General features: G+C 34.8%; 2 protein-coding genes across 4 annotated transcripts; one reads left to right on the top strand and one right to left on the bottom strand.

Annotated features, from left to right (window-relative positions):
* The first annotated feature begins 1,644 nt into the window (after positions 1 to 1,644).
* LOC109174064 lies at positions 1,645 to 6,084 on the top strand. The gene is made up of 8 exons (XM_019323357.1): positions 1,645 to 1,826; positions 1,914 to 2,606; positions 2,769 to 2,842; positions 2,928 to 3,108; positions 3,229 to 3,457; positions 3,547 to 4,144; positions 4,261 to 5,613; positions 6,065 to 6,084. The coding sequence occupies exons 1-8, from the start codon at positions 1,645 to 1,647 to the stop codon at positions 6,082 to 6,084; spliced, it is 3,330 nt and encodes a 1,109-aa protein (XP_019178902.1).
* Positions 6,085 to 6,556: 472 nt separating this feature from the next.
* LOC109174012 (UDP-arabinose 4-epimerase 1-like) lies at positions 6,557 to 12,993 on the bottom strand. Of its 3 annotated transcripts, none has more exons than XM_019323306.1 (11): positions 12,778 to 12,993; positions 12,056 to 12,227; positions 11,720 to 11,844; positions 10,674 to 10,787; positions 10,441 to 10,548; positions 10,265 to 10,356; positions 9,184 to 9,325; positions 8,978 to 9,072; positions 8,058 to 8,187; positions 7,373 to 7,517; positions 6,557 to 7,271 (listed from the first exon to the last, which is right to left on the bottom strand). In XM_019323306.1, exons 2-11 carry the CDS (start codon positions 12,114 to 12,116, stop codon positions 7,030 to 7,032), a joined length of 1,254 nt encoding a protein of 417 aa, XP_019178851.1. In that variant the 5' UTR covers positions 12,117 to 12,227; positions 12,778 to 12,993; the 3' UTR covers positions 6,557 to 7,029. The 3 variants fall into 3 exon arrangements, with proteins under 3 accessions (XP_019178851.1, XP_019178852.1, XP_019178853.1); XM_019323307.1 differs by having other exon boundaries at positions 12,793 to 12,993; XM_019323308.1 differs by having other exon boundaries at positions 12,904 to 12,993.
* Positions 12,994 to 14,286: the final 1,293 nt, after the last annotated feature.

Raw genomic sequence — 14,286 nt, 5'->3', positions numbered from 1 at the left:
TTTTGTCTTATTCAATATTACTTTTAAATTGAACGTACAACTTTATAAATTATATTTTTGCGAAGAAATATTAGAAATTGTGTTGTAATGGAATGTACTAATATAAGAGTCTAATAAATAATTCTAAATCATCTTGATAATTATTCAATTTTCGTACTTATAGGGAAACAACACGTTACATAACAATATACTTTCTATATAGGGTGCACACCATATGGTGGACCTTGGTACATGAATAATTCATCATAGTTATGTTATTAGCTTTTCATTGATAATTATACTTGGACATTTATGTTGTGTAATGTTGGTCTAATTACTTAACTTTACTTACCTATATCGCAGAGAATTTTGAAAAAATTTCACCAACAAAGGAAAACCCTCCAGTTGGAGACGAAAACGCTTCAAGTATCCCTAGAAGACTTTCATCTGGATGTTGTTCTACTCAAAATATTACACCAATGAGTACTATAAAAAACGGTAAAACTATTACATATTATAGCGATGTACATTTACATATATTTCAAATATACATATATAATTTTTTAGTTAGTTATTATTTAGTTATTGAATCTATTTGTCTATTTCGATATTGTGTTTAACTTAAATATTTATCTATGTGTGACAAAGGTACTTGCAATATACACTTAAGTGGGCGGAACATAACACAAAAATTCGGCTCAAACAAATCAAAGGTTTTCATTTTGGGACACTTACAAGAGTCAATATCCTCCGTACCAACATCTATATTAACTGGTAACTTTCTATAAAAATCATAAATGTACGTTTTAATTTATTACGTTGATACTATAGCTCATTTGCTATGAACTTTGACAATAGGTTGTAACACACAACATAAAGTACCAACGCGACAACCGTTCAAGAACATATCGAATGTTAATAGTGGATGCAACAAAATCCTAGACGGTACAAATTGTTGTACTATTAAACCTCCACATGAGCTAAATAGGGACTTGCTGTTAGCGTTCGAAGAAGAATCTCTTCCTGCACCGATTAGAGCAGCAGATATTTGTTCAACCGGTATTTCCTTAATTTCTATATATATGCTTTCATTAGTTAAATATAGGGATACTTTACGCCTTTTATTTAATTTTGTTAACTTTTTTTCCAAACCCTTTACTACTTTATTCTAATTTATTATATTATTGGAAAATTCAAAAATTATCTAAATTTCAAGTATCAAATATTCCCTTGCCTACAGAAGCAAGTATTACTGCTACAAGTTTGGTTAAAAATGTTGACAGAAAACCACAGAACAACGATATTGCTACCACACCCGCGGTTTCTAATGGTACGTAGCACAATATAATATTAATAGTTGTTGTGCAATATTAATACCGCATCATAATATTACCTTTTAATGCAGTTGAATATTGTGATTTTGGAGACGCTACAAATACTTGTGACCATTGTGGTGCGTTATTTTGGTTTGAGGAGAGACAGAACAAAACCGTGACTAAGGGAGCACCGCGATTTTCCATGTGTTGCAACAGTGGTAAAATTAAGTTGCCCACATTACCCTTGCCACCCAAAGGTATCAGCGATCTTTTTTTCGGCAAATGTGAACTATCTAGGAAATTCTTACAAAACATCAGGACATACAACAACATGTTTTGCTTCACATCAATGGGAGGTAGGGTTGACAGGACCGTGAACAAGGGAGGCGGGCCCCCTGTATTCCGATTAAATGGACAGAACTATCATTTAATGGGAAGTTTACTTCCACAAGAAGGCAAGCCACCACATTTTGCCCAACTATACATATACGACACAAACAATGAACAAATAAACCGTATCAATGCTGTGAGGTAAACCTAATCTTCGCTTACTTATGTTATGATCATTGAGTCTAAACCAATTATATAAAGTATATATTCATTTCATAATTAATACAGGGATGGTTGTAATCAAGATGACATTCATATAGACATAGTGAATGTCATTCAAGGTGAGTTGGATCAAAATAATGTCTTGGTTAAGTTATTTCGTATGGCTAAGTCAGAAATGGATAGAAATCCCTGCGCTGAAGTCAAGATAAAATTGCTAGGCAAGCGCAAGAAAGATGCTAGGACATACAATTTACCTGAAGTGTCTGAAGTAGCTGCATTAATAGTTGGAGATCTTGATACCAGTATAGGTGAGCGTGACATTGTCGTTCAAACTAAGGGCGGCCAGCTACAAAGAATAAGTGAATTAAACCCTTCCTACTTGCCACTTCAATACCCATTGTTGTTTCCATATGGTGAAGATGGTTATAGGGAAGACATTGTCTTCTCTAACATAAAGGGCAACTGTGGTGCTGGCGGAAGACAAAGGATTAGTCCAAAGGAATTTTTTTGTTATCGCTTACAATCAAGAAAAGAGGTTGTCAGTACAATACTACATGCGAAGAGGTTATTCCAACAATTTGTTGTTGACGGATATACAATGGTTGAGTCAGGAAGACTCATCTATATAAGGACACACCAAAAAAGCTTACATTGTGAATCATATAGTGGGTTGACAGATGCTTTAACTCGGGGTGAAATAAATCCATCAACTCAGGGGCGTAGGATAATTTTACCATCGAGTTTCACTGGCGGAGCAAGGTACATGATACAAAATTACCACGATGCGATGGCTATTTGTAGATGGATTGGATATCCGGATTTATTTATAACTTTTACCTACAACCCAAAGTGGCCTGAGGTGTAACGTTTCCTTAATGACCATAGTTTGAAAGCTGAAGACCGTCCTGACATAATTTGCAGGTTGTTTAAGATGAAGCTCGATTACTTGATAGCCGATTGTAGAAAGAAGCAACTGTTTGGATCGGTTGCTGGAGGTAAACCCCTGTACATTTTTTTTTTAAACTATTTCATCTTGTTAAGATTGTTTTTCCTAAATTATATTCATTATTTATTTCACAGTTATATATACCATTGAGTTCCAAAAAAGAGGCATCCCGCATGCGCATATATTGCTCTTTTTGGACAAACTAAATGAAGTTAGTGAAGTTGGAGCTTTAGACAAAATAATTTCAGCTGAGATACCTGATGAAAATATGGATGTAGAATACTACAAAGCTGTTGAGGAATTTATGATGCATGGGTCATGCGGAAAAGCTAGACTAAATTCTCCGTGTATGGTGAAAGGAAGATGTTCCAAACATTTTCCCAAAAAATTTTTGGAATGTTCTACTTTTGATGATGATGGGTATCCCTTATATAGACGTCGAGAAAATGGAAGGACAATAACAAAGAATGGCATTGTCTTGGACAACAAGTATGTTGTACCGCACAACAGACATTTATTGCTTAAATACAAGGCTCATATAAATGTGGAGTGGTGCAACCAGTCCTGTTCAATCAAGTACCTTTTCAAATATGTCAATAAGGGACACGACATGGTAACAGCCGAGTTCTACAAAACAAGCAATGATTCAGATGTTGGAAAATCTGTAGATGAGATTAATATGTACTATGACTGTAGGTACATTTCACCCTGCGAGGCTGTATAGCGGTTGTTTGGCTTTGATATACAGCTTAGGCTCCATCAGTGGAAAGGTTAAGCTTTCACTTACCCAATCAACAAAGTGTGATTTTTGCCGATGACGATCCAGTTGACAACATTGTGAATAGACCAACTATAGGACAAAGCATGTTCTTGGAATGGTTTGAGGCTAACAAGACATTTCCAGAGGCAAGAAAGATGACTTATGCTGAGATGCCAACGAAATTTGTGTGGAAGAAACAACTACGAAAATGGCAGCCAAGGAAAAAAGGATTCGCAATAGGAAGGATTTTTTACGTCCCACCTGGCACTGGTGAAATTTTTTATTTAAGATGTTTGTTGAATAAAGTTCGTGGTCCTACATCTTTTGCTGATATAAAGATTGTGAATGGTGTGCAATATGATTCATTCCGCGATGCGTGTTATGCTAGAGGCTTAGTTGATGATGACAAAGAATATATAGATGCAATAGAGGAAGCAAGTCATTGGGCTTCTGGAGATAAGTTGAGGAGGTTATTTGTTACACTGTTAATGACCAGCTGTATAGGTAAACCTGAAGCTATTTGGTATGCCGTGTGGCAACATTTGTCTGAAGATGCACAATATCAAGTTCGGAAACAATTGCAAAATTCAGGTACACAAGTTATTCTGGCTATATATTTTGCATTTTATTTTCAGTTGTTTTTAGAATAACATACTCAAGCAAAACACATTGATTTTGTATTCACTTAATGGTTCAAATCATTGCAGATTCTGTGTTGAATGACAATCAAAAGATGAATTTTGCGTTGGTTGAGATTGAAAAATTGTTATCAATAATGGGAAAGAATCTTAAGGACTTTCCAGAAATGCCAGTTGCAGATTTGGAGACATATAATTTAATATCAAATAGGTTGATACAAGAAGAATTGGCATATGATCGTGTTGCTCAGGAGAAAGAGAATAACGATTTGGTTAGTCAACTGACAGATGAGCAAAAGGTAATATACGAGGAGGTGTTAACAGATATTGAAAGCAAAGCTGGTGGATTTTTCTTCGTTTATGGATATGGTGGTACTGGTAAGACCTTCTTGTGGAGAGCACTTTCATCCGCTTTAAGACATAAGGGTGAAATTGTTCTAAATGTTGCATCTAGCGGCATAGCTTCTCTTCTGCTACCAGGTGGTCGGACAGCACATTCTAGGTTCGCAATACCTATATCTGTTAATGAAGATTCCACTTGCAACATAAGACAAGGCACCCCGTTGGCTGAGCTTATTATGCAAAGCAAGTTGATAATGTGGGATGAAGCTCCAATGATGCACAAGTTCTGCTTTGAAGCCCTAGACCGAACTATGCGTGATTTATTGCGCTCCACAAATCCAAGAAGCTGTGAAATGACATTTGGTGGTAAAACAGTTGTTTTGGGTGGCGATTTTAGACAAATTCTTCCGGTTATTCCAAAGGGCACAAGGCAATATATTGTTGGATCGAGCATAAATTCATCATACCTTTGGAGATCATGCAAAGTATTTAGGCTAACAAAAAATCTACGCCTAAGACGTGTAAAATCGCAAATAGAGGCCAAAGAGATTGAAGAGTTTGCAAACTGGATAGCAGATATAGGTGACGGGAAAATTGGAAATTCAACGGATGGTGACGCAGAGTTAACAATTCTAGATAAGTTTCTACTTAAATGTGATGGTGATACTATTTCTACAATTGTTGATAGCATTTTCCCGTTGTTTAGAAGCGCTAATGGTGATTTATCATACCTTGAGGATAGTGCCATATTGGCACCAACATTGGATATGGTAGATATCATTAACCAATACATGAATGATCAAAATCCAAGTGAAGCTAGGACTTATTTGAGTTGTGATTCAGTTTGCAAGTCAGATTCTAATGCAGATATGTTAGCGGAATTGCACACTGCAGAATTCTTGAATGGTCTGCGATGTTCTGGTGTACCTAATCATGCATTGACTTTGAAAATTGGGTCACCCGTTATGCTCTTGAGAAATATTGATCACACTCTTGGCTTGTGCAATGGTACAAGATTGATTGTAACAAGGTTAGCTGATCATGTGTTGGAAGCAAAAATAATGGGGGGTACAAATGCAGGTACTACAGTTTTGATTCCAAGGATGTCACTAACACCGTCAGATCCAAGATTGCCTTTCAAATTCCAACGAAAGCAATTTCCTTTGATGCTATCCTATGCCATGACAATAAATAAAAGTCAAGGACAAACGCTCTCAAGAGTGGGATTGTATTTAAATAGATCAGTCTTTAACCATGGGCAAATGTACGTAGCTGTTTCAAGAGTCAGTAACCCTACGGGTTTAAAAGTATTGATTTGCGGAGAAGATGTAACATGTCTTAGTAAGACAACAAATGTTGTGTACAAAGAAGTCTTCAACAATGTTTAATCAATTTTCAATTTGGTGGGGATTTTTAATTTATTACATTTCTTAAGCTTTAGTACATACTGTATATTCCATAAACTATACATATGGCCGTGCATCGCACAGGTGCAACTACTAGTTATGTTAATATTTATAACAAAATGTAGATTCCTACGAAATGATGTAGATTATTACATGTGTAGCTTAGTTGGTCACATGAGTGAAATTTAAGAAGAATGACTAGGGATTGAGTCTTGATTATCTTACCTACCATGAACCAAATTCTCCCTAAAATGTTTTTAATCTATAGGCCTCATTTGTAAAAACTCCACTTTCACCAACAACAAAGTAGAAAATTTTGAAATTGCACCAAACAACTCAACTAAATTATTATCTCATAATTATTCAAACTTTTTTTGTAACGAGAAAATTCATCACCACTATCCATACACTAGGTAAGCCACACTAAGAATACTCTATGCAACAAGCTCAATCGAAAAAATGTTACACAAAATCAAATTAAAATCATATTCTACCCACTCAATCAATAAATGAATTATGTAATGCCTTACGATTAAAAATATATCAAAAAATTATAAAGGGGAAAAAAGAGCTTAAATGACTTTGAAAATGCCAAACACATAAGTACAAACATAAAGAAAAGCCACATTTTATGTAAACCATTTCATGATGCTTATTATTACTCTCTCTCTCTATATATATAGATCTCATGATGTTATGAATCTCAATATAGATCTCATCATTATATTTACTAATACAGAATGTATACTCTTCAACTTGCGTTATATCAAAACGCATGTATAATTATATTTGACTAGTATAGTATAACAATGAATGGATAAATAAGCTGCCTGAGCTTCTTCTACCTACATGCTTTACTAATACCCTCACTATGTTTACTACCTATAGGCTATAGGTGTGAAAGAATAAATATTGAACTCAACCCGGCCTTACCCCACAAATCTATGGTATAATAAGACTAATAGCGAATAAAGCTCTTGCCATGAATGGGGTACTGCAAAATATCGATGCGAGATCAGCAAAAACTGAGCTGTATGTATAGTGTATGTATGGGGTTCTTGTTAATGTTCCGCGATTAATCTATGGATTATTATGAAGCCATTGCTCGAGGTGATCCATAGCCATTGAGATGCGACTTCTGCCACCTCCACGCGATCTGCAAACTCTTTTGAAGATCAGTGTGCTTTGCTGACCAGTTTAGTTCAAGCCTGATCTTGGTTGGATCACTGTATACTTCTGCGTAATCACCTGGTCGACGGGGAAGGTAGTCCACCTTAATTGATACCCCCGTTGCTTTCTTACAGGCATCCACAAACTCCTTCACGGATCTACCTGTGTTCTCGAGATACAAAAAGAAAAAAAGAAAAAAGATGAGAACGAGACTTCACGATCTCTGAGCAATCACAACACATTATAGAACGGGGAAAAACTACCTCTCCCAGTGCCCACATTGTAGATCCCAACATTCCCAGGAGTTGCCTTCTCTAGTGCTTTAACATGCGCGTCTACAAGATCAGTAACGTCAATATAATCCCGAATGCATGTCCCATCTAGTGTCTTATAGTCCGTTCCTTTAACCTGCATCACAGCATCCGACAAGTTAGGATTCATATACAGTAAGTTCTACACATCCACTTTACATATATTATAGTTAAGAGTCCCACATAGAAAAAATAAGAGAATACATGGAAGAATAAGGCCATGGGTTAGATTACTAAATCGGTTGGATTCAATCTTTTAGTGTGGTTTGACCCATGTGCATTATAGCCCAATTGAGTGACCTTAACCCAATCTTAAATCTAACATGGTATCAGAGCATGTTCGGTCCACTCTGTGTTCACTCGGTTTATTCGTGGTATTGGTGGTGTCCAAGCTTTCATTTTAGAGGGAGGGTCCATTTAAAGTCGTCAACAGGTTATATTCAAAATGGCCCAGTTCTCCACTCGATGGGAGCCGATGGGTTAGACTAGCCAATTGATTGAATTCAATGGTTTAACTCATGTGCATTATAGCCAAATTGAGTAATCTTGACCCAATCTTATATTTACAATTATAAATGAATCATTGGTTAAAATGCCATCCTACTCTAGTAGTGAGGTAGTAGAAGTATGAATGGACCTTAAGCCCAGGAATGATTCCACGAGCTGCATCAAAGCAAGCACCTGATATCCTCCCATGTTCACGAAGCTCAGGACGTGGAGCTTCTCCTAACCTTCCCTCTGGATCTGAGCCAATTACATTGAAGTATCTGAAAATTCAAACAAGAATTTGATGTTACTAGATGGGATGATCAAATTATTTTAATAAATGCATAAACATGGTCATATTTAATCCTGACAACAAGTGCTGCTTACATCATCATATTTGCCTTAGGGGCGAGCAAAAGAGCTCGTTCTTCAATTTTTAGATCTTTAGATTCCGTATCAATTCAAAAATAAAGATCCAAATAATAAATAATAGAGTTAATACCAGCAGGGATCCTCTGAATATAGTGTCACCGCCACATTTAGTCCTAAAATTTCAATTTAACCGGTCGTGGTCCTTCCAACTTTCAAATTTAACCACCCATGGTCCTTCAACTTTGAAATTTGTAACCATCCCTAGTCCTAACTTTGTCCTTACTTGAACTAACGGAAGGGCAGGTGGTTAAATTTGAAGGTTGAAGGATCACAGGTGGTTAAATTGAAAGTTTAGGACTAAACATGGCGGTGCTATTATACTCAGAAGACCCGGCTAGTATTAACTCTAAATAATAATATACACAAGTACTATGAATCAAGTTCTAGCATAAATTAAAAAATATGGCTCCTTCAAAAGATGCAAATTTTGGAAATGTGATACCACTCTAATGTAATGCAAGAGCTGTGAACTAAACAGCACAGGGCCTCACAATAACATGGTAGAATCACATCTCTTTAATTGGAAAGTAACTGATTAAAGATAAAAGGCCAAGCACCTTTGTAACTACTGCCACATCAAGGAAAATAAATAACTAAAAGGAGAACTAATACAAAAGTAAGGAAATATTGAAGACCAACCTCAAAATCATGACAGCCATCTTTGAATTTTTATGAAAATCAAGAATAATATCCTCCGCCATTTTCTTAGCTTTCCCATATGGGTTGATTGGGAGCTGGAATGAGACATAAAAGCTCAGCCATTCAGAAATGTTCCCATATACTGGCTCCCGGAAAAAAAAGTAGCATTCATAACAGGCCAGTAAAATATAGGTTTAACATTTCACCTGTGGTGTTTCTTCTGTAATGGGCATCTTTTCAGGCTCTCCATATGTAGCACATGTACTCGAATAAATCAAAGTAGGGACTCTGTGTGCTGCCATAGCCTCTAATACAACAAGGGTATTTGATGTGATGTTATGGTAATACCTGATTTCACACAAAAGATTATACATAAGATGTAGAATGTAGCAAAGTAACAGTAACCCCAAGATATCAGAAACACAATTTACACCAGAAACCCAGAGTTAAAGATAAAAATAAAAATAAAAATAAAAATAAACTAAAATCATGTCACTTACTCACTTCTAATAGTCAGTGGTAAAGTATACTCTTTAAATAGGAATTAGGAAAATTATATTCTTTAAATACTATTACAAAACTTTACAATCAGAAGAAACAACAAAAATCAAAGCCAAGACAAGAAAAAAAAATAGTATATAATTTGTATAGTAATAAATAAATTTTAAGCTTTGGTGGAAAATATCCAAACCACTGTGCCTAACCTTTTAAATTTGGCAATTTCATACCAAATTTAAAACTTCTATGCAATTTTATTCAATTTTACTATTCGACTTAGAAAAGATCGTTCCAATCTCAATGTTTCATGTATAGCCAATTACAAGGTACTAGATTTGTTGCCAACTAATAGAAAAGTTTTCTGGGTCAGGTTGAATTGTTTTCTTTTTTCTAGGCTAGATAGTAAAATTGGATGATTGTGCAAAAGTTTCAAATTTGGTATGAAACACAATGAACACCAGAAACCCAGAGTTAAAGATAAAAATAAAAAATTAAAATCATGTTAAAAAATTTAAATAATAATTTTTAAAAAATATTTTAAATTTGGGGTGACGGTTAAAAACCTGAAAAACCTGCAAATTGGACTAATTGCATGAAATTGGTTGGTTTAAGGATTCAATTGTAGTTTTTTTTAGGTTCAGTGGCCTAATTGCATTATCGTGTGCAATTCGATGGCCTATTTGACCCTTATTCTCATCTTTTTTTTTACTAAAAGTCAACAAAATGCTGAACTGTAATGGTTGCTGTAATAAAATTTGAAAAAAAAAAAAGAAATTACGGAGTACTTACTTTAGTGGATCAAGGGTACTCTCACCAACATATGCTACGGCTGCAAAATGCATCACAGCATCAAATGCATTCTGAGAAAATATCTCATGCACCTGAATTCCAATAGTTAGTGTAACAAGTTATTTATAGATTTCATCTGTATAACAAAGATTAATTGATATGAGCAAACAGGATACCGCTTTTGCATCTCCAAGGTCGGCATATATAAACTGAAGCCTTCCAGGCTCTGGAAATAGTGCTTGTAAGATTTTTATAGCACCTAGGTTTCCCCGTGAGAGGTTGTCCTGTTATGTGAGAGAATCTTGTTATCTATAAACTTCTGCACAAGTAAACTCTACAAAATACAGTATTACAGTCTCTATAAGCAATTACAGAAGAGCCTATTCAAACAGTTGGAAAGATGAATTACCACTATAGTTACACGATATGAGTCCTTTAGAAGTCTTAATGCAGCATGTGAACCAATATACCCAGCACCTCCGGTAACTAAGACATGAGTAACACCTGGTTCATGATGAGAAAACTGGGAAACAAAAGAAAAATCAGAAATAAAATGGATTGATGGAATAGTTTCAAAACTATAAAAAGCTTGATTGAGGATGGGGGAGAAAGAGCTTTTGAGCTTGACCTTAGTTAAAATAGAGGCATCCCATTATGTACAAAGGTATCAATGGAAATAGAGAACCTTAAACTTTCAGAAATTTGAGTCTTTTCTTGGAAAATAATTTCAACTAAATAAACCAAAATAAAACAATGCAAAAAAGAAGTAAACAATATCTTTCTAGTTGCCAAAGAATAACATACAATGACAAAAATGTTTGCCTTCTAATCCGTACCTAAGACTAAAAGTTCAGATAAAGACACAACATTTCAAACACATGATAATTTCCCTCAAAGCTAAACAACAAGTGGTCCATTAGGAAACTTGTCACTACAAGCCAAAAAAACAGATCTTAACTTGGTAGTATATGCATCACTGGAGAGTTGAAAACTGCTAAATTATAACTGAAAAAGCAAAGGTGCCAAACCTATGGAAAACAAATGGCCCGTACTATATACAAACACCCAAGCCAAAAGCTCAAAATAGAAAAGAATCAAGGATTCACACACTCAAGAACTGCAATAAATATAGGAATTGTGATGTAGTCTTCTAAAATTTATTGAGGCATCCTTCCAATATAATGGATGATAAAAATACTCTTAGTGTATTTGAATGGGGGGAAAGAAAATAGGGTGGAAAATTATTTTGGCACAGATACACTCCCTTCTTTTTATTTGATGGAACGGATTCAAAACTTGAAAACATTCACAAAGAGATCCTTACAATGCTTGATATGAAGTGATGAATTCTTGAGGAATACAAGTATAACATAGTAAGACATATTCCAAGCATGTTAAGTCACTTGAGGGATATAAAAAACAGCAACATGTAAAGAGTGGGAATCAGGGAGTTACAGGGCTTGGAGGGTTGAAAGTTGGGGATTGCTTGAGCATAAGGATGCACAATGTTGTCAAGAGAGCAGCCATAAGAATTTTTCCAACAAAATTGCTCTTTTTCTTTGGATCCAAGTACTCCATACCTAGCACATAACCCAGAAGAAGAATATCACTTGTCAAAATCTAGATTAACTATAACTCATCACAATTAGGAAACATGTAATCAAAGAAATTGACTTAATTCATGCAGTTTGAAATCCAATGATAAGACAACGAATGATAGAAAACAGGTTACAGAAGTACATGTGTGTGTGGTATAGATACATCCATCTATATAACAAGTAGAAAGCTAACCTCCCAAAGGTATAGATCTATTAGGCCTTGGCTGAGCTCTAGTTCTTGTCAAGTTTAGCATTGGAGAAGCTCTTCAATGCTAAAATAATTACGCCTTAGGGATAGAAACGCAATTGCTTATTAATTGTGAGATACACCTCCTTCAAATCTTCAATGTGAAATTGATATCAATCTGAAATTGTAAACAAATATTATAGAGTACTGATTCTTGGCCATGATTAGTCATTTGAATAATAATGAAAATTCAAACAGAGAAAAAAAAAAACAACGGGGCCCAGCATAAAAAGATAGGCATAATTCTTAAAATCCAATAGCTGATCAAAGAAGCTTGAACAGCTCATACTAAGCATCAAATGAAAAATAAAAAGGAGACCAGAGATTGAAGAAAAAGCTTTCAAATTTTCTTTTTGAAGATCTAATTAGCAGCAGCAACAGGGAAGAAAACTGAAATTAATCCTCTAAGGGGAAAAAAGCATAAGTTGCACTGTCAAAATGAAAAAAGAAATACAAAATAGTTACTATCACTTTAGGGGAAAACATATTAGTAAGAAAGCCCCACAATTTTGTTTGAAGCGAGATAAACATCAGAGGAATGATAGAAACGTCCATTCATTTATAGACACACAAAAGCCATGTTTGATCTTTTTACGAGTATATTTAACGGTGCATTTGGGTGATCGTAAGATCTATAGAAGGAACAAAAAACAATAAAGGAAAAGGACAGAGCGGACTACGACCACTTCTTCTTCAACGCATTCTTCCACTTCCAAAAAACTAGAAACCGAATCAACGAAGCAGCCAAAATCTGTGTTCGGGAGAAGAACAGAGAGAGAGAGAGAGAGACGTACGGCGAGAAGGTGCGGAGCGAGAGAGAGGGAGGAGGAGGAACTGAGGAAGGCAATGGCGTTGGAGTTTGGACTGGACTGGTTTGTGTCTGGCCTTCGCTTCGCTTTACTTTTTTTGGAATCTATTTAAATTAAATAAAAAAATTCACTTTTTGTCCCTCACTATCAATCTATCATACATAAAATGAGTTCTAGTATACGTACTACTTTCTCAACCTACTGAAACACAAAGAACCAATAACGCCTCCACTGAGGCTCGAACTTATAATCTTCCAAATGGAAGTCCAACCCGGGTACCATTAGACCACATAGTCCTGGTTTTCATTTTATATTCTTAAATTTATTTTTTATCACAAATTTTTATTGTAAACACTTTTTTTAGAATCTACATGATAAAAATATTCTATCATTGTTTGTCTGGAGTAAAAGTGAGGGAGTACATATAGTAGAACTTACTTTCAAATTCTACTCAGCTCACTTTTACTCTATGATGTGGCAACTTATAATAGAATATTTTGATCATGTGAGTCCTAGGAAAAGTACTTACCTCAAGATTTTGGGAGAGAAAGTGTAAATTGAGAGTAAGAAGATGGAGTTCATATAGTATTTTCCTACATAAGTCATTAATTATTAAAATTCTCTAATTAAAATTTAAATATATGAATCTGTAATTTGTATCCTATTTGATCTTTTTTTATGGTGAAGTGTATCATATTTGATCTTACTATTAAATTCCTCATTCAATTATTACCGAAAATGCTCCTTCAAGTGTTATAGTTGTTTCTTCTAGAAGAATATCGCATTTGCTTTTCCTAAAATGAGCACTTCTGATAATAATCGGTCGAAAATTATATAACAAGAATAAATGCGATATTACTAAAAAAAAAAAAAAAGAGACTAAATGTGGTACAAATTATATAATTACATATTTAATTTAAAAATTTTAATAATTAAATACCAGATGTGATTCATCATTCATGTATAATAATAATCAGAGACAAAAAATGAAATTTATTCTAAATATAAAATCAATTTGAAATGCAAATAAGAGAGAGTACCGTGAAGGGTGAAAATGTAAAATGAGACTCCACCCGCGTGCGGGGCGGGCCTCTCGTTTTGGCGTTCCCCCTCCGCCAGCAGCCAAATATTATTGTGTGAATCATATTTTGTATATTGTAAAATAATGTACATTCAGTACAAAAATAATATATTTTTATTAAATTAAAAATGTACATTATATTCAGGCGATGTACATTATTTATGTACTCAGTGTACATTATATTATATAATGTACATTTAGACTATGGTCCAAACAATAATTTCATCCTTTTATTTTTCCTTTTTCCGTGTTACGTTGTTGTTTGCCCTTGCGTCGTTTTCCAGTAG

This window comes from Ipomoea nil, unplaced genomic scaffold, assembly GCF_001879475.1.
Source record: "Ipomoea nil cultivar Tokyo-kokei standard unplaced genomic scaffold, Asagao_1.1 scaffold0519, whole genome shotgun sequence".
In the NCBI taxonomy this organism is placed as follows: Eukaryota; Viridiplantae; Streptophyta; class Magnoliopsida; order Solanales; family Convolvulaceae; genus Ipomoea; species Ipomoea nil.
The sequence above is the reverse complement of the archived record's forward strand: the minus strand, read 5'-3'. Positions and strand labels throughout refer to the sequence as shown.

What these genes read in the sequence shown, in the direction of transcription:
- LOC109174012 (XM_019323306.1), bottom strand. Translation starts at nt 12,116, where the DNA reads ATGCTAAACTTGACAAGAACTAGAGCTCAGCCAAGGCCTAATAGATCT. An exon ending in AGTACCCTTGATCCACTAAA is followed by an intron (nt 9,326 to 10,264) that starts GTAAGTACTCCG and finishes GTGTGAAATCAG; the next exon opens with GTATTACCATAACATCACAT. An exon ending in GAATCATTCCTGGGCTTAAG is followed by an intron (nt 7,518 to 8,057) that starts GTCCATTCATAC and finishes GCTGTGATGCAG; the next exon opens with GTTAAAGGAACGGACTATAA.
- LOC109174064 (XM_019323357.1), top strand. Translation starts at nt 1,645, where the DNA reads ATGGGAGGTAGGGTTGACAGGACCGTGAACAAGGGAGGCGGGCCCCCT. An exon ending in AACCGTATCAATGCTGTGAG is followed by an intron (nt 1,827 to 1,913) that starts GTAAACCTAATC and finishes TAATTAATACAG; the next exon opens with GGATGGTTGTAATCAAGATG. An exon ending in AATGGGGGGTACAAATGCAG is followed by an intron (nt 5,614 to 6,064) that starts GTACTACAGTTT and finishes AACAAAATGTAG; the next exon opens with ATTCCTACGAAATGATGTAG.